The sequence below is a fragment of the Neltuma alba genome, unplaced genomic scaffold (genome assembly GCF_004799145.2).
Source record: "Neltuma alba isolate B1F8T4 unplaced genomic scaffold, ASM479914v2 tig00012171_pilon, whole genome shotgun sequence".
Lineage (NCBI taxonomy): Eukaryota > Viridiplantae > Streptophyta > Magnoliopsida > Fabales > Fabaceae > Neltuma > Neltuma alba.
In genome coordinates this window covers 3,588-26,665 of record NW_021636716.1, presented here as the reverse complement: position 1 = coordinate 26,665, position 23,078 = coordinate 3,588, and the positions used below count along the sequence as shown (strand labels likewise).

The window sequence follows — 23,078 nt, the reverse complement described above, 5'->3', positions numbered from 1 at the left end:
TTATGAAAAGTAATTATTGGGTATCCAAACACCCTTTCTGTCAAATTTCTCCCAATGCACCTTTGCGTGCATTTCTTATATTATCAAAATAATAATAATAATCATAATAATGACTTAATTAAGATCAGCAGCATATGATTTTACTAAATGATTCTTATTATATTATATCTTGTCTATTTTTCAATTTTCATTTGATATTTTTCTCTGTTTGATTAGATAGATGGTGTTTGGTGGGTTAAATCGAGCGGTATCATTTATAATTTTAATTTAATTTTTTTTCCCAGTCTAAAATTATCTTTTTTCTTCTTGATAACAAGATTTATCTTCCGTAAGTAACCGTTGGTCGGCAGTTAGTGCTGATGGGATAATCCCTGGAAGACTTCGAGCTGATAAGCAACTGAGCGCTTCCTTAACATTCAGAAGCTTCATGAAGATTAGCAATGGTGGTCTCATATGCTCTGCGATTCCCACTATCTCCATGTCCAAACCCGAACCCGAACCCAAACCCTATCGCGAAGTTTCCATTTCTGCCTCCTACACTGTTTAGATGCTATTGTTCTTCCACTGAAACTGAAACCTCTGCCCAATTGCCTCCAAACCCTTCGCCTCTCCTTTCTCCTAACAAATGGCATCCTTTTATGAAGAAAAAAGTCGTAATGCGTGTCGGATACGTCGGCACCGATTATAGAGGTTCCCTATTTCCCATCTTTCGGATTTCGCATGTGTTTTGAAATGTTCGGAATGGCGTGATCTCACATGGCTATTTTCAGGTCTGCAAATGCAACGAGATGAACACAGATTATCCAGTAAGCTACTTCTGCTTATTTTCCCTCGGTTATGCTGGAAAATAAGAAATGATTATGCTAGCTCGTGAAGCAAATACGTTGGAAATTTAACTTCTATATATTTATTCAATGTATTTTTCCGGAACGGTAATGTATTTGGCTGTACATCAGTGTTCCATGTACATTTATGTGAGTAGCTGCATTGAGTAAAAGCTGGTTTAATGTGAAATGATTATGTAAGAAGTTTTAATGAGTACAAGCCTTACATATTTACTTCTTTTCAAATTAAAAAACAAAAAGTGGCTTCTGGCATTCATAAATCAGATGGCGTCTTGCTAAAGCATTGCAAATTTGACATGAAGCTATTGAGAAAGAACTGGAAACTGCTATTTTCAAGGCCGGTGGCATCCTTGATAGCAATTATGGGGATCTGTACAAAGTTGCTTGGGGTCGAAGTAGCAGAACTGACAAAGGAGTAATCTTATTATTTTCATCTGTGAATTTATAAATTGGCTATTTCTTGGCAAAATTGCTCAAAAGTCCCTGCTTAGGAAATTAATTGTGCAAAGTACTTGGAATCATGTTAAGGACTATCCATACATTCCAAGCTTCAACAAGAAGAAAACACGGCAAATGACGATAAATCAAGGGCATTAAATGAAAAAGGAAAAGGTTAAACCAGCACTCAGCTACAATACAAACTGAAATTGGAAGAATCTTTGTTACTTGCCATGGAAACTTATTGGTTTCATAGATCACAAAAATGGAGTGAAATTTTCAAAAGGAGTTATGAATAAATAATACTTAAAAGGCATTTCCTTCTCCGGAATAGCTTGCCCCCATCATTTCTGCCACCTCTATCGTTGGAATCACGCTTAGTCACTGTCCCCTCCTTGCTCACTCGTCTACTCCATCCTTGCGCCTTCGCTCTTCACCTGTGCCTTCATCCTTGTTTTCCCTTCAGCTTCGTTTATGTTTGTTTTTTTTTTTTTGGAATGTTTACTTTAAGGGTAGATTGCCATTTCTTATGCATATCTATTTCTCCTAAAGGACCTTAGTCCTTAACTGGATTCCAGGTACTTGTGCACAATTAATTTTCTAATTAGGGACTTTTGAGCAATTTCCCCCTGTTTCTTTTCTTTTTGCTTGCCTGCACATGAGGGGACATACACTTTATTTGACTTCATAACTGTCTGATGTGACGGATGTGCTAGGTCCACTCTTTGGCAACTATGATCTCCTTAAAGATGGAGATTCCTGAGAATGCATGGCAAGGAGACCCTTATGGCATTTTGCTTGCTAATTGTATTAACTCTTATCTTCCTCATACTATCAAAGTCTTTAGTATTCTGCCTTCGAAAAAGTAAGATCATTAGTCTCACGTGTTACAACTATTACTAATCTGTTGTAGCATCAAAATCTAAAATTGATTTCGTATATTATGCAACTAATATATGAAAGACCCTAGATTCATTCAAGTTAAAATTGTTATCCATGAGAAAACAAGTATCCACTGGGAGGAGAGATTGCAATTATAAGAGTTTTTTTTTTTTTTTTTAAAGAATTGTTCTGTTTCGTTTCTTCATGTTAAGTAAAAAGCGGCATACTTCCTTGTTATTCAATGCCCTCTCTCACCCTGTTCCCTGACCACATGGCTTTGGTTTGTCTCAGGAGATTTGATCCTAGAAGAGAGTGCAATCTGAGAAAGTACTCTTACCTCCTCCCTGCTGATATTATAGGAATCCAAAGTCATCTTAGTGAGAATGAAATTCAATATCATATTTCGGACTTCAACACTATACTTAGCGCCTTTGAGGTATATTATTTTAGTTTTTACTTTATATAACGTGAAGATCCCATTTGCCTTATCTACCTAATGTAGTTAACATAACCATGACGATAGTAGATTTATTTGTTGCATAGGGTAAAAGACTTATTTCATTATTAACCTCCTGTAGTTCCGAATTGCTCTGTTTTTTTTTTTTTTAAATTATATTTATGAAGGTGAAAAAAAATTACTAGACATTGAAGAAATACATGGTAAATGTCACCAAATCTCCATCACCAAGCTGGAATCTTTATTTAAGCATATTGTCCCATTCATGTTCAGAAATTCTAACCCTTTCTTTGTTGTTGCTGTGCACGTACGAGGCATAGTTACTGGTGACTCACCAGCCATCACTATCATTTTATTGTTAACTGAAAAAAAGAATGATGTAAGGGTAACATTTTGATAGCTACCCCTATAGTTATTTTTTCATCTGTTATGCTTTGTTGTAGGGAGAACATCCTTTCCATAATTATACTGTCAGGTCAAAGTACAGGAAAAAATTGAAGGTAAGGCAATCACCTGGAAATGTTGGCAAGTCAAGCAGAAGAGACTCTCTTGGTATGATCTCAGCTTCTGGATCAGAATCTGAGGAAAGTGATGGAGAGGATTTTGACGGTTGTGAACCATCCACTTCAAGCAACAGGGAACAGGAGGAGAAATCTTTAGATGTTGACGCTTCTAATTTAAATTATAAAAACTCCCGTTCAGCTGTCTATGCAAGATGGTTATATGAGCCTGATGAGACTGATAGATTAAATGCTTCCCATTTCAGAAGGGTTTTTCATTGTTCTTGTGGGAACTTGGAAAATTCACTCGGATATGGTTATGTTGAGATCAACATATGGGGGGAGTCATTCATGTTGCATCAAGTATGTCTTTATTGCGACTAGATTCTATTCATACTCTTTGGATATTTCGAGGCTGGTTTATGTTGTTTTCATATCTCACTCTAGTTGCTAATCCCTCTCCCCCCAACCAAAAGATAAAAATCAGTTGTTTGGTTTGCTTCACATCATCCATGAGTAGTGGAAAGAAAAGTGGAAAAAAACTGATTTAACCCCAGCAGCAACCATTGTATTATGACAGCTTGAATCGATCTGTCTATTTATGCTTATCCTTTCAGGTGGTGCGTAAAATTAAGCATGACAGCAGTTAGCAGTCTTCTAATGCTCAGTGGTTCATTGCACGACATTTTTCTTAGTGGCTGTTGGGATAACAGAATAACTGACCCACAATTAAAAGTTATGTAATTGGAGGAATTTAAAGATATTTGAATGCCTTTATTTAACGCAATTGTGTGGCTTATCACCTGGTTTTTAGAGTCTGCCTCATTGAGACTGGACCCTTTGAAACTTTTGCAGAGGTCCTTTTCACATGACATAGCAGTGAACAGTGGTTAATACGCTTGCATGCTTCGTTTCACATGATTATGATCAACTGTCCACATTGGGTGCCTAGTTGCTTTACTTTAGGTTGTAACTGCCATTTGGTAACTGGTTGCTTCTCTTTTATAGGATGGAATGAAATAGCTTAATGGATTCCTTTGTAGAGAGTTAAATGCTCAAACTTATGACATTAATGATTAATCATATACAAACTAACTCGGTAACTCATCAGATCCGCAAAATGATTGGAACTGCAGTGGCAGTAAAGCGGGACTTGCTTCCTAGAGACATCCTTGCATTGTCGCTGGTTAAATTTTCTCGAATCGTCCTCCCTCTTGCCCCAGCAGAAGTTTTAATTTTAAGGGGAAACACATTTAGAATGAGAGCAAGTGCTGGAAACATGACAAGGCCAGAAATGGTGTCTATGGTTGAATCAGAACAAATTCTTCAGGCAGTTGATGACTTCTATTTATCTGTTATGCTGCATAAAGTTTCAATGTTCCTAGATTCATCAAATTCTCCTTGGACAGATTGGGTTGAGAAATTGGATAGGAACTCAAGCATTCCACATTCTGAACTAGATGAAGTCAGAAAAGCTTGGAAAACATGGAAGGAAAAGAGATCAAATGCTGCACTAGATTCATAGTAAATGTATGTAATTGAGGTATATATCTTCCAACCTATCTATTGTTGCTTGCAAGTTAATGGCATTGAAGGTTGCTATTGTCACTCGCAGAGTCTTCAGAGCTCAGACATTGAAGATAATGCAGAATATGATCTGGTCATCTGGATGAGTAGACTCACCTGTTTGTAGATCTTTGTATTTGCCTGGGCTTGGCGGAAGACAGTTCTTAATCTAACTGTTAACTGCATATTATGAAAATAGTACCAGCAGGTATTAAGCACTCTTCTTTCTCCAAACTGGTAAAAAGGATATCTTAACACAAGGTGATGTAATTTGCTACTTTCGTCTGTTAACACGCAACACAGGTAGTGGTAATCTAGTTTCAAGTGCTATTGATTTATACATGATGTATACTTGTATTTATACCCAGGGTGCTTCGTCTAGAGAGTTTCTGTCTGTTAGTAGACTGATTTATTTTATGGAATGAATACTCTTCCTGGATAAATGGTTTTGATCTTAATGCGGTTAATTTGATCTTAATGCACGTGGACGTGTGTGTTCGATAGTTTTCCAGTTATAAATTATGTATTACATTCATTATCAGTATTGGTTACTACGTAACATGAGAATCTGGGGAAAAGTTGCCGAGGCACCTTTATTTTCGAGTAAAATTGTGATATTCTCATAGTTTTTTCCCCCCTCTTTTCCTATTACATTTTTGTGAATTAAGCGTCATTTGAATGTCTAGTTAAATAATGCTAAAGCAAGACCTGAATTGGTGAGAGATTTAGTATAATGTGTATCCTGGTACGAATGGTAAAGTAAGCGGATATGGAGAAATAAGAGATTGACCATAAGAATGATGGTGAAGAAAAACTCTCATGTCAATTTTTTGCACGGAAAGAGGCAATGTCACTCGGGGGATTAAAAAAGACTCACAACCAACAATCTTACACTAGTCTTTCTCATCACACTTTCGTCCTTCGCCACTTTCCTACAACAAGGTGGGGAATGATCAAAAGTACAAAAATTATCCAAAACTTCATGAGAAAGTTTGGCTAGCAAATTAGCAGTACAATAAGTACCAACGGCGACACTGATAGCATTTTAACGCACGAGGAACTAGTGTCTTCTGATCTTCCTTTCATGTTCCAAGTGAAACTCAGACCAATAAACAAATCAGCATCTCTCGCATTAATGTGTAATTTCTGAGACTAAAAAAGAAAGAGAAGACAACCTGACATTCTGGATCTGATCACAAGAATCCATTACTTTTCAACTTGGCGCAAAGCAGCTCATCACTGGGAATAATATAAACATTAGCTCAAGTAGAGAAGCAACTCTCATCTTTCTGCTGAAGACATTGCCGCATTTTAGTAATTAAATGCTTCGTTCTGCATCTGATCGTTCTAAATAATTAACTATCATTTGATGGACATCGGTCAGCAGGGTTATCAGGAGATAATTTGCAGAAGCATTCTGGCCAAGAATTTGTATAGAAAGACTCTGGTGTGATGCGCTTGTGAGGTCCGCCAAAGTTTGTTGCAAGCATGACTCTCTTGATAGCTTCCTCAAAGCCAGCAGTCTTCCCATTCTCTCTATCAACGAAAATAGGAGCAAGAGCTTTTCTGTCGGGTCTGATCGTGGTCCGGAAGCCCTCATAGAGACGATGTCCAAGGAGGTTGTTGGCAAAGTTGCTAGGGCCATCATATGTTGGCATAAAAATGTCAGAATGAAGACAGACCATGTAATCCACAGCAGACCCTGCCAAGCCTCTAGTGTTCTCAGCAAGTTCATCAGAAGGTTCTACGGAACTATGATTTTCAAGGTGTGGAAACAGACTTCGAAATGGCTTCATAAACCGTTCCCCACCAAATAGTTCACCAGCTGCTAAATATATCTTGGTAGCATTGTCAAAACCCATTGAACGCAGAATAAGGCCCACCTAACATGAGAGATATATTGATGGGGTCGGCCAACTAATATTGTTAATATTATATTCATGACATATGTCTGAAAAGTATAATCACCAGACACAAATTAAACGGCAATAAGCATAACTGTCTTACCTCTTCCGGGGTCAATGGGCACTTCCCAATGGCTCTTCTTTCATTGTAGACAAGTCTTTTGGGTGCAAAATTTTCTTCTCGATATTTTCTCAATATCTGTTGTTCGTCAGAAGAAAATATATCCAAGCATCTAAATATCATGTATATAAAAATGTTAATTAGCCAACTATCAAACACTCAAAAGTGTGACAGAAAGATAAATCCTATCTAAATGTTGCGGATGCCTAAATTTTAACACTTGAACTCCAGCAGACGTGAGTTCCGGAATCCAGATAGAGCATGAAACTATTCAACATTTGCAATACAAAATCTAATTAGCTCCAAAGTACTTACTATCACCATTTCAGCTCTGCTTCATTCAGAAGATTACTGCCTCCAATTATTACTATATCCCAGAAACTAATGAGGTTGAAGATTGGATTCTATTAAGTTAAACAATTGAAAGAGATCAAGTTATTTCACTTTTCAATCCAAAAGTAGGAGATACTTTGGCTCAAGTGACCCCCAAATAAAGACATATAAGACAGTGTATAAATTTACTTGCATGTGAATGGTACCAACAAGATTGGCACAGAAAAATGGGTCAGAGTTAAATGAGTCTTGGTTAAAATCCATAATCCGTAAACTGTATAAAAAGCAAAAAAAAGCTAAGTTGCTTTATCTACGGTACTTACACTATCCCTGGACCCTGGTCAGCGAACTATCACAAATACCTAAATAGAAACCAGGAGAATTTTGATCTTAATGCCAGCTTTAACGCATAAAATCACCCAAGGATTCAATAGATGTCCCTGGATATATAGGAAGCTCTTAAAGGAATGATCTATCAACCAGTTTCACCTTTGTTGTTAAACTGAACCTATTTAAATTGAAAGAAAAAGGCATGCTTTTCATCCTGAGAGGCAACAGACAAATACCAATAATCCATATCTATCAATTAATGTGGACACTATTAAATTCAATGAAACAAAATTGTTCATGACACCCCAAAAAAAGCCCGACAACTTACCCAGCAAATGCCAACATATCCATCTCAAAGCGGAGATGTATGGACATGAAGTGACCTTGTGCCCGAAGCTTATTGACTATTGATTGACTTAGCTTCATAATATGGGGCTTGAACCTTAAAGCATGATAGTTAACCCTACACCTCAGTCGTTGGTACTCAGCATTGTCAAGTTCTTCAGCTAATCGATGTGAAAAAGGAGTAAGATAGATGGCACCGTGTTCCTTCATTTTTTCCAGGGCAACAGACGTATACCATCTGATAGGAGCATCTCTTGGGGGTCGAAGCTGAGGTAAATTGAAGTGGAAAGTATTATCCAGGATATTGAAATTATATCCACCCTGTGATTACTGATCAATAACTAAATTCCAATATTCTACCTGAAAGGCTTTTATTTTTTTCTTTTTGCCATTTTTCACAGTTTCTGGGATGCTTTCAACAATCTTTACATCATCCTTCAGCGTCTTGATGAAGTATTCAACATCATAAATCCCATGGAAACCACTGCACTAAGTTAACAGTTCAACGGTTATGGTTATTTCAATGACACCCAAGCATATTAAATGGTAATACGAATTAAAATTCAGCTTCAGACAGCGAATAAAACAATTTTGGTCAACACTTGACACTCACAAGTGGGGAGAAAGACTTGCTGTAAGGTGACATGAATTCATTGTCCAAAAATTAAAAACATCAATTGACATAAAGTTTAAACAACTTAACTCTTAAAAACTTTGCCTGATACTTAAGCCATTTAGTGCACGGTATTTGGCTACTAGAGCTAGATCACCTCTTTCATTGCTTTTTATGCCATGAGTTTACATGTGGCAGGGGGGCCAAAAGTTTAAATAAAAAAGTACCGAAGCAATTCTCAAAGATGTGGGGAATCTGCAAGATTCTTATTTTGTTGCAAACAAACAGGAAAAGATGAAGCAACCACAGCCCCACACACAAGCATTATTGACAATGTAGAGAAGAAAATTGGAAAAAAGAACATTTACGTTCAATACTCAGTTACTCATAACCTCCTTGGCTTCTCCCTCAAGATACTATTTCTTAGATTTCTTCATCTGCTTTTGCCCCATCTCATTTTCTCCTACTCACAACCTTAAACTTCATTCTAGCTCCGCTTACTAAAAGTTCCTTACTCTTTCTTAATTACAAACCCTATTTTGACTTCTAATTTAATTTTTTAAAATGATTCTAAAATCTGGAATATAAAATATAACTTAGGGCTCAGAAAGAAAGCAAACAACCCTTATTCTGAAGTATAAACCATATTTTCTTTCTTTAGCATCTTCCTCCCCTTGAGAGTGTGCTTTATTTAGCGCATTTAGCCAGAGTCATTTTAGAGGTCTATTGCCGCAAGGGTACCTTTCAAATTTGAAACACCCCCCCAACAAAAAAAAAAAAAAAAACAGAACACATGCCAACTTCCGAGTCCAAAATTTGATCAATGGAGGGTGCAGGTCAAGACTCAATTAAGAGTTAAAATGAAGATCATTTACCTGTCATCATGCCAAAAGGAATTTGCATCCAACTCAGGTAGTACAAGTGTAGCATTCATTATTCTCGCAGCAAGAACAGCATTGGAAATCTATGGCATTGAAATGCAATGTGTTAATATTACAGAGAAGCACCATATAGCAGAGCAGCCCCATTTTAACAGCAGTACTGTATTATTCACTTAGCGTTATTAGCAAATGTCCCGTTAGCACTAAGTATTTCTTTTAACTTTCTTTCCATGAAAAAAGACAAAGAATAATTTATTCAGAAGAAAAAGGCTACAGAATTTGAAGTTGAGAAAAATGTACAAACCGCACTGCGCTGCTGGTTCAGTCCACCATTACAGCGAACACGCAAATAGCCATTGCTCTCATTTGGAGGAGCTGCCACAACTTATAATCAACATTGAATGCAACAACAGCAAATTCAGAAATTTCTACGTTAAGAAGAAAGCTACAATTAAGAAAGAAGAAAGATACGTGGCCAATGAGATCGGGGAACTGATGATGGCCTCCAACCACCGGAATCAGCACCACTCCAAAGTTCTTCCAAATGGATCTGTTTAAACACAAGTAAGGAAGAATCGTCAATCCCTGATACGAGGAAGGAACAAGCACTCATAAAGAGAGCTTAGGGAAAAACTATCATTTTTCTTTTCAGTACACTCAACAATTTTCCATTTAACTTAGGGCTTGTGATTATGACAATATATTTCTCAGAAATGGTGTCATTGATTAATTCAATATATTTCAGATTGGGGCACAGTTACATGAGATTATGTCAGCTGTCTCCGTTTGTTGTTATGGGCAACTGAAAAATAGTTAGTACTCCCTCCATTTCATATTATAAGGCCATTTTAACTAACCCACATCCATTTAAAAAAAAAAAGTATCTAGTAAGTGAACTCGTTTCTAGGCAAGTAATTTTAATACACTTCTAAGGACATTTTTGATAAAAAGACATTAATTGCACATAAAATTCCATAAATGGCCTTACACCTTGAAACACAGTACTTTACAAAAATGGGCTTATAATCTAAAATGGAAGGAGTAGTCACTAACTATTATAACCACCTATTTATCCTTATGAACAATATAAAGAGGGTAATTTGTACTTAGACTTGGGATAGCTTGATCAGTTCTGTCTGTGCATCATGCACTGATTAAGGGGTCAATTCTGATTAAATCAATACTGTAGTTCTCTGCCCTAGTTTGAAAAGCAACTATTAACAAGAGAATTGTTAAAAACCAGACATGCTTCTTTTTGCATTGCAAAAAGAGTTCATGACTAAAAAATAGGCCGCATTATTTATGAATGGTGAATAGCACGACGTGCTATAAATTTTATTTTTTATATTGATATATTGTTTGGACCAATGTATTAGCCATCAAGAGTTTAGCATTTCTTTCATGCCACTATGCCCTATGGGCAAGAGCTAGCCCACCAGTCACCTGAAAGTTATGCTTAGCGGATGAACTTTTTCAATTAATTTGGATGGCTGGCAATTACTTGATTAGACAGACAGAGAGATGCTTCTCTGTTTATCATCATTGCCATTCAACTTAATGTCAAGTTAGATCCAAATATCCCAAGGGCACAAATTCGGCAGAAATATGCAATCAAAGAATCCAAATCATTGCCTTCCTTATGTTGTATCATTTGTGTGATGTAGACAAACCCAGTTCACTGATCGCACTATAATTCAAAGTCTCATCTCACCTCTGTCGAGTCGTTGGATTTAACACTAGTAGTGAATGTTGATGAGAACAACAACGAGACTGTACAAATCAATAGCACCGCAACAGCAACTGACAACTTAATCATCATCCTACTTATTCCTCCCCCTCCTCCATGCTTCAAGTGCTGCCTGTGATTCCCAGCCCCGCAACAATCACAAAACAACGAAGTTAAACTATAGAAAATAAATAATTAAATAAGAAACCATAGAAGAGAAGAAATGATTATATAGCCTTTGCTACTTCTTTTACCCTACCTTCTCATTGTGACGTTTCAAAAGGTAATTACGAGGATAGAGGACTAGCTCTCTTCTCCAATCGTCACACCAGTTCAAACCCTCCAAAATAACACCATGAATTGCTGCATCAATGTGCCACCAAATATACGTGAAAACGATTATAACAACGAAGCGCAATATGTGATGCATTGGCATGTGAAATGGAAAGAAGAACTAGCTAAACCATCAACTTACACTCAAATGGCGAACTTCAAAAAAATTAGAAAACAAAAAGAAATACCGTCAGAAGCAGACTTGGACTATGAAGGAATGCGGATAGCGAATGAGTTCTCGAGCTATGTCCAGATTCCAAAAAATGGAACCAGGCATCGGTTGTGAGTACAGAAGGAAGAAAGCGTCTGCTGAATCACATCACGTCGTCCGACCCAAAAAAAAAAAGTCCACATCACGTTGGCAAGAGCGAGTTACGGGTCGGTGCGGGTTAGCAGGGATCATATCTACAAGCTCAGGCCAGGCAAGATCCGAGATTTTTTTTGGTGCATGTCTTTTTTTGGTTTTTAAAAGGGTGTTTGGATATAAATGAAACCATGATTTCAGAAGTGCTTTTACGGTTTATGAAGTAAATATATGAAGGAATTTGTCTCGTTTTGCAGAAAAGTGCTTTTAAAACCATGGTTTGGATGTTTTCAAATACCCCCTAAAAAGACGTTTGGTAATTTCAGAATCACTTTTCAAAAACACTTTTATGTAAATCGAGGCAAACTCCCTCTACATATTTACTTCGTATATCGTAAAAGCACATTTGAAACTATAGTTTTGTTCTTATCCAAACACCCCCTAAGATTAAAAGAGAATGTTTGGATAGAAACTAAGGGCCCTTTGTTCTTTGTTTTCTTGTTCTCAAAACAATTTTATAACATTGTTTTTATAATAAGTTTTGAAAACAAAAAAAAAATTGTTTGGATAATAATTTTAAAAAATCATGTTTGAAAAAAAAACCGTAGAAAATCACATTTGGTAGGTGATAGTTATCGCTGGTAATGGTAAGTAGTGGATAGTAGATAAGAAGAGAAGAAAATTTCTCAAAAATTTTCATAACAAAAAATAAAAATGCAAAAATAAGACCAAAAAAATGTAAAAGTTGTTTTGGTTTTTTTGTTTTTAAAAACATGTTCCTGTATTTTGTTTTTTAAAACAATCAACTAAAAACAAATTACCAAACAAATTTTTTATTTTTTTGTTTTTAAAAATAAAAAATTATTATCAAAACAAGAAACCAAACAAGCCCTAAATTATAGTTTGTCTCGATTTGTCAAAAAGTATTTTTGAGAAGTATTTTTGAGAATATCCAAACACCTCTAAAACGTTAAGACTGAAAATCTCGATTAAATACGGTTCTTCTGGGAAAAAGAAACCGTTTGGCTTGGTTTGGTTCATATTACAATCATATTTTTAAATAAATTGTAATTTGTACAAATTATCCCTAAAATCATACCAAACATCATTTTGGACCCAATCTGACTTTTTGAATCTAAGAAGTTAGTTTTGCTTTGAGTTAATGATAATGTTTCATTCACAAATTCATACCTTGTGTCCACAACCTTATAACTTAGTAATGTCTGAAAGGGTTGTGAAATCAAAATTCCAAATTGTTTGGAAAAAGTGAGTGTACGTGTGGTTAATCATTTGAGTCTAGAAAAGGGTTAGAATAGGACAATTCAAAAAGTTAAAAAAGCTGAGATCTTCACTTAATGCCTGTTTGGGTCAGTGTTTGCTGGCCCAAATGTGAGTTAATTTTAACACAAGCCCGATTGAAAGTTGATCTAATGTTTGGGAGGGCTTATAACATATTGGGCTTATTGAAAATAAGTTGGCTGACCGTGTGGTGTAAATTAAGCCAGGAAAAAGAGCTTATTTTTGAAGTCTGAAGAGCTTAATTCAGGATCGTTTTGTGGTGTGTCAGAGAATTTATTCCCTCTTTGTTTTTCTCTCCCTTCTGGCATTATTCCCTTACGATTTCACTTTGTTTTTTTCCCCCTCAAACCTCTCACTTGCGAGTCCCGTCTCTTCCGCCAATCCCACTTGCTCTGTCGCCTCCTCCCAAAAGCTCCGTCGCTGGTCGCCGTGAGCTCTGTCGTGTCATCAGCATGAGGTCACCGTGCTGGGTGTAAGGTGTGCGTGGCCTGCTAGAGGCTGCTCCTTCATCACAAGTCCGAGTTGCTCTCACCGTCTGCAGCTGAGGTTGCCATCGTCTGCCAGTGCATGTGAGTTGTGCGTGGGGATCTTAGTTTCCTAGTGCCTACAATAAGCTGCCAGTTGGGGAAAGAAAGAGGATAGATAATAAGATAGCTCATAAGTGTCAATTTGAGTCAAACAACTTCTCAGTGTTTGTAGAAGCTTGTTTTACCATAGGAAGATTCAAACTTGCTAAGCACCAAACCCATTCTTCACTATCGTCCAATATGGGCCCACCTCATCCTAATTCCTAGCAATTAGACATCTTCCTTTCATAGTTGCAGACACCGGTCTTTGAGGGGCATCAGATACACTCAGCTGCTTCCTATTTAAGGACTGTGGGATAACTGCTAAATCATTCAAGATATTATAGGAAAGGTCTTTTATGGCATACCAATCCCAACTTCGTTTGGGAGTCACAAATCACAAAATCAATTATTGACTTGTTTAGTTCTCATTTTCTTTCCATCCACACTTCGCCCTAGAGTAGAAAAATGAGCCACCACTTTCAGATTTGAGAATTGTTAAGATCAAGCTTGGGATTTAGGCATCTAAACTAATGAACTGAAAACCTAAACAAGCCGAACCTTTAGAGTAGGATGCCAGTCCGTTTAGATCCTTTCATTTATCTATTTTTATATGAAAATGGTTAATTATGTTAATGTTATTAATATTATTTATGATCTCATAAATATTTGTTCGTTATCATTTTTTAATAATTGACTTTTATGGTATAGCTTCGTTCGTTAGACAACAGTTTATTTATTTGAACTTTAAACCGGACAAAAACTAAATTCTTAACCTCATACATTTGTTAAACCAAATAATAATAAGTAAATTTTAAAATATTAATGATATTAATAAAAAGAGTTTGTCATGAATCGTGGATACATCAATTTTAATCAAAAAGAAAATCGAAAGGTGGGAAAAATTAATCTGAATCAAATTATTTGATAAAAAAAGGGACATATGATTTTACTCGTGGAAAGAAGGGTAGGGAAACAACATTAAAGCGCAACATTACCCACCGAAATAAAATATTACAACCGTTTAAGAGAAGGAGGCAGAGGGCGGCCTAATTAGTCTGGGAATTGAGCACACAATTTATCAAACTACAAATAGGGCTATAGTTCATTTAAGTTTGGTCAGATTTTTGCCAAACAGAACACAACACAAAGCAGATAAGCAAATGGGAGGGAAGAGTATTCTCAGAATTTGGTTATATCTGTCAGGTGTCTTTTTGTAGATGTGGATGACTTTGTTCTGCTCAGCTGCAAAGGACCTCAACACGGTCAGGAATCATGCACAACAAATATTGGCAACTCAAATAAATGCACTCTTAGCTGTCTCTTTTACCCTTAAGCACCCCCTTCTAGATGAGTATGGCATCATCACTCAATATAAAACATAAGGTTGCAGCAAAGACAATTTTTTTCAAAGTCCGTAAAGGTCCACGTATTCTCAGAAACAAATCCACATCAATAATACTTCTGTAACAAGTTCCTTGTTAATCATATACATGACAAACCTTTCTATAGACCTTAGCAACATGACGTATGCTAATCGCAGCCTATTTTTGAGTGTATGAAACATATACAAACAGCATGCTTGATATAGTAAACGCTCATTTAAAATTTTACCTTTCTCGGCAAGAAACATAAATACAATTAGGAAGTTTTGGAAGCAAGAAGTTCCATCTGTTGAGTAAGATGATCGATATGTTTTATCTTATCCAACTTTTCCTGTCCATTCTCCCTTCTAGATGGAACTTCGCCTTCCTTAGTCAAACCATCTCCAAGAGAGCAAGAACTGATTTCATCTGTATCGCCTGTAAGCGGACTTGCTGTGAGAAACTGTTCCCAGAAAACATCACTAATGCTTGGGAGCTTAGAAATTCCATCTGGATCAGGTGAAAAGGCATCAGTTTCTAATTCTACAGACTGTGTCCCATCCAAAACTGCTGACATCATGTCTATGTCCCCCGCATTCCCAGTGTCAGGCCCCGCAAAAGTGAGTTCAGGATTCACTAAACTGCTCTCTGTCTCCACACCTTGGACTTCACCAATACCCAAAACATTCTCTGGGCAATTATGTAAATTTAATCCTGGAAATTCAGCTACTTTAACAGGGTCTGTCAACACAGCACCGGAAGATTGCATCTCAGATGTGTTGGTGGGAGTACGATTAACAGGCAATTGCGATTGCCCTGCCATATAAGACTGGCCAGAAGTAGGTGTAACCTCAGAAAGAGTCACTCCTGAAGCCCGGCTAGAGGAACTCCCACTATCTAATGCAATGGCAGAAGGAACATCATCAATAAGAAAAGCATCGGAGTTATTTATTGATGATTCCCTCCTTGAAGAAGTATTCATCTGCAATATCTGGCGCAATACTGCTTTTGCAGCCTCATTCATAGAAGGTTGATATTTAATAACACGTCCATCAGGAGCATCATAGAGATGATCAGAGGGTAATGTACCTTCATCCTGCCTGTGAAGCCTCCTCTTTTTATTGCCACCAGTAATATGTCTGTTACTGTCACTATGCTGCTGTACAAACTGTCCCAAGAATCCTGGGCTTTGCATGGCCTTTGCCAGAAATGACATCATTTGTTGTTGACGCTGCTCCATAACCTGTACACGTTGCCCAACACTTTGCAATTGGTTATCAGTTGCTTGTTGTTGTTGTCTCAACCTAACAAGTTCTTGCATAAGAACATTCTTATCCCTTTTCAATCTTTCAACCTCTTCTTCAAGCCCAAACTTTCCAACCTCAATACATGCCGCAACAGGTTTGTTCTGTGCCGGAGATTGCTGTTGACTACCGTTCACTTGAGCAGGTTTCCTCCGACTGATACCCTTCAAAAGTTGTTTCTGACCTCTCAAAAATCCTTCATTTGCAAATTCCCAGCGGTCTGGATCAACCTTTCTAAAACCCTAATTGTCAATTAAAAGGAGGTGATTAAGTAAAATTAAGACTAAAAAAAGTAAACAGAAGAAAATGCAACAAGAGTTGTGTTATATATGCATGCATGCATGCATGTATGTCTGTCTGTATGTATAGACAATGCATTATGTAGAAGAAAATTCAAACAACAATCAGTTTCCAAGTACAAATGCAATCAATTTCGAAAAGTAGCACTATAGTTTTTATCTGGATATTTCAGTAAAGTTTCCTAGGCTGAACATGAAGAGTAAGCGGTTCCCTACCTGTTGGTCCAAATGGCCTTCCCTATGCCTTCCGACAGCTTCCCAGCAATTTAAGCTCAAGGTAGGTGAGGAACACGCCTCTTTAGTATTTGAGTTAAAATCTGTTGGTTAGCACTGGACGATTGTCGTAATTAAACATCACACGTACATCTACCATCCTATTAGTTGATTGTAATCATTGCCCTGCAGTATAAGGCTGGTGGTTATGTTGTTGCCACACTTGAATTTCTACTCACATCCTCTGTTCCCATCAGATCCCCTAAGATAGGTTGGGGTTTATAATTATGATAACTTAAAATATTATAACTTAAAATGATGGGTAAGCTCCATACGTTTCTTGCACCAACTAAAGAATCCTCAATCCTTATGTTTGGGAGTCTATTCCTCGGCTACAATACCCCCCAAGTTACTGAGAATGAACTACTAAAAGCTAAATGGCAATGCAGGAAGAGAGAGAAAAACAAATTTATTACTAACAAACCAAAATCCACACACAAGATTTGACATCTAATGAAGTATTTAACAATTTACTATAAATTACATGCCAATGCAGGAAGAGCGAGAAAAATAAATTTATTAATAACATTTATTCAAGTCAAACAAAGTAAAATCCACACACAAGATTTGACATCTGATGAAGTTTTTAACAATTTACTAGAAACTAAATGCCAATGCAGGAAGAGAGAGAAAAATAAATTTATTAATAACATTTATTCAAGTCAAACAAAGTAAAATCCACATACAAGATTTGACATGTAATGAAGTTTTTAACTATTGTCGGAGCAGTGATATATCCATTCAGGAAAAAATTGAGTTTACTTTGCTAACTTACAACACAAATACAGATATAACCAAAATTTTTCCTTATTACTCCAAATTTAGCAAAGTCGGGCATACCCTTAGAGGGTGTAAGCTGATCTGCAAGTTTGAGAATATAAATTAACGACAAGCCCCACACACACACACACACACACACACACACAGTTGAATCTTCATCACACGCTTTATATAAAGTTATCAAATCCATTTAACCAATCATCAAACCCAAAGGGTTAACAACATACCATGCAAGAGAGAGCATACACACACGATTTTAAAGAGAAAAATTCCATTTGAATAAGTGTCCTCAAAATAAAATGGAGTTGCTTGCTCAAAGCATTACCAAAGATTGACATCAACTAGAAATTATATGTGTTTGGTTGAGCGATCAAATAAGTAAGGAGAACACAGACACACACACAACACCACCACCACCACCACCACCAACAACAACAACAAAAGAGGAAAAAAAGGTATGATGAATGGAATAAAAGAAGATTAAGTACGAGGAAAAATGGAACAGTTTAAGTCAATCAAAGATATTACCCACAAAACTAGAAACACTTTTTAACATGAACACGAAGCTACATGAAAGAGATTCCCAAAAGTCCACAGAGAAATTATTGCTGATAGTCCTAAATGAGAGGCAAAAATAATGATGCATAATTTTTTAGGTCTCGGAGGAGTAGCAGCTGATCCACCTCATAGCTGGATGGATAAATGTTTGTATGCAAATGCCTAGCCACAGACTAAACCAATTCTTTTGAGCCAACAAAACCACAGGTTTCCAATCACCAATTACAAACCCAGTAACAACTACAGGTAGAATCCACGAACTGCACACATTAAATAGATTTCACAACGATCCATAAGGATGATGGATCAATGGCCTCTTCAAACTTATATAGAGTCTCTTGAATATCATCAAGAAAAATAAACTACCGAAACTAGTGATACCAAAGAACAAGAATCAAGCAGGAATCCAGCTGATCTGAGTATCTACTTTCGACTAAAATGAACAAAGTAACAGACACATATTTCAAATAAAATTTTCAAGTTTCTGGATATTTCTCCAACTGCTAGAAGCTGATGAAAGCACCCGTAATTCCACTCCCCAAAAAACCCCCCCAAAGGAAAAAAGAATATCCCAAAGAAAAAAAAAATTACCACCAGAAAGCACGAACACAAATCCACTTCCACTATCACACCTCACTGGCACCGTTATCAATGATTCCTTCAGTATATCTCCGTCATAGGACCAAGAGGGAGCGAAAAAAAAGACTCCAAAAATTCAGTATATCAGCACAACGATCCTCCATCCCCGGTCAGAGTCATGCAATTGATCGCACTCTAAAAGTAACTACAACCCCCTTTGCCCCCAAAATCAAATCACAATCAAGGAAGGAAAGATATACGATGATCAACCAGCATAACAAGTAAATCCAAATTAAAAGTGAAAAGACTTCAATATAATGATGATGGGGTGTTGGAGAAAAGATAAGAGAAGCCCACGTAAGTATTCAATTGCCTGACGAAGCTGGAGAAATTGTTGTGCTTAAAATACTTGGGCAAGATGTCCCTAGCGAATTCGGGCACATCCCAAACAACAAAGCTGTTGTTATTATCACTCCATGAGACCACCAAGTTTGTGGAAGGGTCGTCGACCATGTCATAGGTCTTGCTGAGGAATGGCGGCGGAGAATTCACATTCGCCACCGCGGAACTCGCCATACCGCCATGAACTCCGTCCATCATTCTAAAAAGAAAGCGAAATGAAATCGGAATAAACACCAATGGAATGGAATATAGATCAAAGAGAGTTACAGTGACGTCAATAACAGAGGGATAAGAGCGAGATAAGAGTGGCAGGGAAAGGGTTTATGTGCGCTGGAATTAGGGATTTTTATATTCAGTTCAGGGAGAAGAAGGGAAACTGGCAACGTCATTTCTCTGCCACTTTCGGGTATTTCCCCTTTGCCTTGGAAATGAAGAAATGTCAAGTAAAAACACTTCTATTTTACAAAACTAAATTAAAAATACATTAGGAAAAATTATAAAAAAAGACTTCCCAATATATAAAATGGCAACCAATAACCCTGAATTAGAAAAATTACTGCAAGGACCCAGTCCCAATTTGCAATTATGAAATGTTGATTAAAAGACAAAAATACCCACCGGCTTCACATATCCTCCTCTGCTTCGTTCTCACAAACCCATATCCTTCTCTTCTCTCTCCCGCTTCGTCCTACTCTTTCAACTAAGCATTTCAACTAAGTATTTGTGGCAATACATCAAATAGATTTCATTTGTGTTTGTGCTGAGTTGTGGGTGGGTAGGATTTTTTTTTTTTTTAGCTCTTTCAACCAAGCAAGTGAAGCACCCGCCTAGGTCCCAAAGTTTTTTATCTCTAAAGTTAGAAAGGGATGAACAAATAATCAATCAGCCCAACGAGAAGCACAAAAGTTGAAATCCAAGCCTTTCAAGTATAAGCTAACAACTCTTAACATCCTTGTTGCAGGGTTTGAAGAGGATGCATTTTGAGAAACAGGTGAATGAAGCCTAGCCTACTAATAACACGCCCTCATTCAGATGATTATATGTTATCAAATGATAATTATATGTTCCTTTATCCATGAATGTAGTTATCAGATAATTGCTTGAACCTAATATTGTCAAGAAATGTTCAAAATTAGCTTTGATGTCATCGATGTTAGATGGTTATTTGGACTTGTTATTTTCTATTAGAGATTTATAATTTCCTATTCTAGACCTGTAATTTTCTATTTTAGACTCATAATTCTCTATTTTGGACTTGTTATTTTCTGTTCCAAACTTGTAATTTCCTATATCAGAGTTGTGATTTTTCATTTCAGGCTTATTATTTTTTATTATAGACTTGTTATTTCCTATTGCAGACTTATTATTTCTTATTGCAGATTTGTAATTCCATATTGCAGACTTGTAATTCCTATTATAAACTTGTTATTTTTTATTGCAGAGTTGTAATTTTCTATTACTAACTTGTCATTTCCTATTGCAAACTTTTAATAACAAGTGTTGATGTAATGCCAATGAGATGCCAATGACAAGTTTATTAAGATGAATAACAAGTTTAGTAACATAAGTGACAAGTTCTGATAAACATTTAATAGGAATTTAAGTTTGTGCATTAAAATGACAATTTTCACATTCTTGGATGAATGACAACTTCAGTAAGGCTAATGATAGCTTTAATAAGTTGAATGACAACTTCTGATAATCTACTCATACAAATTTGAGCTTAAATTGTTAAGATGACAGAATTTTCATATTTTTTTACGAAATGACAAGTTCAGTTAGCCAAATGACAACTTCTGATAAGGTTTTCATACAAATTTGAGATTCTCTATTAGAATGATTGAGTTTTCACATTTATTTATGAAATGACAAGTTAAGTAAGGCCAATGACAACTTCTGATAAGCTACTCATACAGATTTGAGATTTTCTGTTAAAATAGCTGAATTTCCACATTTATTTATAAAATGACAAGTTCAGTTAAGCCAATGACAAGTTAAGTAAGACTAATGACAAGTTCTTATAAGGTTTTGACACAATTTTAAATTTCTCTGTTAAAATTAGAATTTGCAGATTTTCTTGATAGTAAACACTTTTGAGATAGGATTCATGACAAGTTCAATTAGGTAAATGACAAGTTAAGTAAGACTAATAACAAGTTTCGATAAGGTTTTCATATAATTTTAATTTCTCTGTTGAAATGAGTAAATAAGAAAAAAGAAGAGATCCTGTAATGTGAGGGGGAGAAAGAAGCAAAACTAAAATCAAGGGAACAAAACCAAGGGAAAAAAAAACACCATCTTAGGTGCCCAAGCTCCTCTGCTTTGATTCTTTCCCCACGGTTGCTAAAAAAATATTGCTCATCATTGTTTTCATGGTCGCAGATCTAGGATGCCCCTACCTCATATCATTCTTCCCAACCTAATAGCATCCATCAAAGGGCGGCCCAATCTTGCAATCAAAACCCCATTCGAGCTTCTGTGATTGAGCAACACTGTGAAGGGGTTAGTCCAATTCTCCCAACCAAACCGCACATGTGCTTTCCTTCTCTTTGTTCCACGTCAATATTTCGTGCAATGGGAGAAGGCCTGCGTCCAAGCTCTTCAACACACGCGTGAAATTGATAGTTCCACCCACCCCTTGAATTCATCTTCGCTTTGCTTGTCACAGTGGAACTTAGAGTGGACAAATAGTTGGATGCAGTGACAAAGCAATAGGGATCTATACTTTGTCATCGATCCAATTTTTACCAGAATTTCTCATCCATAAATCCCCATAACTCTAGCCCCCATTGAGCACCGACCTTCCATTAATCTTCCCAGTTAAAAAATCTCTCTCCTTAGTCGATAAAATCGCTCCACCATGCTCCCTAAACTAAATCCCCACTAACTCACACACCCCACATAGAGCCTTGAGGTCATTGGAAGAGAGAAAGAAATGAGGTGATGGAAGAAAGAGAAGGAGAGGGAAGAGAGAACTCCTGGATTGGACCGCAATGGGAAAGAGAAGAAGATAAGGTGATGGAAGAAAGAGAAGAAGGGCAATTTAGTCTTTTTCCTTACATTTCATAATTCATATTTGAGACCCGGTCTCTCACAGCAATTTTGTAAATTGAAGTACCTAAATTGCTATTTTATATTTTCAAAGGTCTTTATTTGCAATTTTCCCAATACATTATTGCCCATGTTATGTTTGGAAAGAATTACTTTGATATTAAGATATAAAAAAGAAGTTGAAAATTATAATATTTTAATTTAGGTATTTAAGAAGTTAAAATTTTGGGGGGGAAAATAATGTTTGATAAGCTAAAGTATACATTTGGTTCTTTAATTTTATACAAGGTTTTAATTTGGTCCCTTAATTTTAAAAAGCATACATTTGGTCCTTTAACCCTAAAATCATTAGGTTTTAATAATAATTTTCTATAACAATCATGAATATTTTGAAAATTAAATTTAATATGTTAACATTTGAAAATATTTTATCAACATTTAAGACTTTAATGTCACCTTTTTTTAAAAAAATTTTAAAGAACTAAAAGTATACTTTTTAATGTTAAGGGACCAAATTAAAACTTTGTACAAAGTTAAATAACCAAATGTATACTTTAGTCTATTTGATATGATATTTTGCAAATGTAGTTAAATGACAAAAATGCCCTTGTATCAAAAAACTTATTAACAAGTTGTGAATTAGCAATGACAAGCATTGAACAACAAATAACAAGAAATATACTGACAATGATAAGTTATTTATTAATAAGTTGGGAACTGATAATGACAAATGTTTAACAAGCAATGACAAAAAAATATACTGATGATGACAAATTTGATATTTTTTTCTTAAAAAAAATCTTACAAAAGGGCATTTTAGTCATTTGAAATACTAAAGCAAGCACCACTCCCTCCCCTAAAATTTTGACTCCTTAAGTACTTAAATTGGAATATTGTAATTTTCAACTATGTCATTTTCCCTTTAATAATTTTAATTTTAAAAAGCATATTTTAAACCTATTTAATGCTGGACTAAAAAAAAAACCTTTTTAATGCTAGCAATTATAAAATAAGATGATAAAAAA

General features: G+C 36.1%; 3 protein-coding genes across 6 annotated transcripts; 1 reads left to right on the top strand and 2 right to left on the bottom strand.

Moving 5' to 3' along the window:
* The first annotated feature begins 377 nt into the window (after positions 1–377).
* LOC114724149 (putative tRNA pseudouridine synthase) lies at positions 378–5,046 on the top strand. Of its 3 annotated transcripts, none has more exons than XM_028910456.1 (8): positions 378–690; positions 771–806; positions 1,148–1,260; positions 2,000–2,148; positions 2,457–2,601; positions 3,066–3,485; positions 4,234–4,652; positions 4,738–5,046. In XM_028910456.1, the coding sequence occupies exons 1-7, from the start codon at positions 441–443 to the stop codon at positions 4,645–4,647; spliced, it is 1,527 nt and encodes a 508-aa protein (XP_028766289.1). In that variant the 5' UTR covers positions 378–440; the 3' UTR covers positions 4,648–4,652; positions 4,738–5,046. The 3 variants fall into 3 exon arrangements, with proteins under 3 accessions (XP_028766289.1, XP_028766288.1, XP_028766287.1); XM_028910455.1 differs by having other exon boundaries at positions 4,234–4,665; XM_028910454.1 differs by having other exon boundaries at positions 4,234–5,046.
* A 658-nt stretch (positions 5,047–5,704) lies between these two features.
* Positions 5,705–11,567, bottom strand: LOC114724151 (O-fucosyltransferase 1-like). The gene is made up of 10 exons (XM_028910457.1): positions 11,463–11,567; positions 11,201–11,304; positions 10,927–11,074; positions 9,687–9,765; positions 9,520–9,590; positions 9,210–9,298; positions 8,082–8,205; positions 7,705–7,988; positions 6,696–6,825; positions 5,705–6,571 (listed from the first exon to the last, which is right to left on the bottom strand). The coding sequence occupies exons 2-10, from the start codon at positions 11,206–11,208 to the stop codon at positions 6,044–6,046; spliced, it is 1,461 nt and encodes a 486-aa protein (XP_028766290.1). The 5' UTR covers positions 11,209–11,304; positions 11,463–11,567; the 3' UTR covers positions 5,705–6,043.
* A 2,844-nt stretch (positions 11,568–14,411) lies between these two features.
* On the bottom strand, positions 14,412–19,292 carry LOC114724152 (heat stress transcription factor A-1b). Of its 2 annotated transcripts, none has more exons than XM_028910458.1 (3): positions 18,958–19,292; positions 15,058–16,353; positions 14,412–14,688 (listed from the first exon to the last, which is right to left on the bottom strand). In XM_028910458.1, the coding sequence occupies exons 1-2, from the start codon at positions 19,198–19,200 to the stop codon at positions 15,085–15,087; spliced, it is 1,512 nt and encodes a 503-aa protein (XP_028766291.1). In that variant the 5' UTR covers positions 19,201–19,292; the 3' UTR covers positions 14,412–14,688; positions 15,058–15,084. The 2 variants fall into 2 exon arrangements, with proteins under 2 accessions (XP_028766291.1, XP_028766292.1); XM_028910459.1 differs by lacking the exon at positions 18,958–19,292 and adding an exon at positions 16,627–16,724.
* Positions 19,293–23,078: the final 3,786 nt, after the last annotated feature.

Coding starts and splice junctions, on each gene's coding strand:
- LOC114724152 (XM_028910458.1), bottom strand. CDS start 19,200: ATGATGGACGGAGTTCATGGCGGTATGGCGAGTTCCGCGGTGGCGAAT. Junction 16,354..18,957: donor TCAGGCAATTGAATACTTAC/GTGGGCTTCTCT, acceptor ATTGACAATTAG/GGTTTTAGAAAGGTTGATCC.
- LOC114724149 (XM_028910456.1), top strand. CDS start 441: ATGGTGGTCTCATATGCTCTGCGATTCCCACTATCTCCATGTCCAAAC. Junction 691..770: donor CGTCGGCACCGATTATAGAG/GTTCCCTATTTC, acceptor GGCTATTTTCAG/GTCTGCAAATGCAACGAGAT. Junction 3,486..4,233: donor AGTCATTCATGTTGCATCAA/GTATGTCTTTAT, acceptor GTAACTCATCAG/ATCCGCAAAATGATTGGAAC.
- LOC114724151 (XM_028910457.1), bottom strand. Junction 8,206..9,209: donor TCCTTTTGGCATGATGACAG/GTAAATGATCTT, acceptor AACTTAGTGCAG/TGGTTTCCATGGGATTTATG. Junction 6,572..6,695: donor GCCCATTGACCCCGGAAGAG/GTAAGACAGTTA, acceptor CTCTCATGTTAG/GTGGGCCTTATTCTGCGTTC.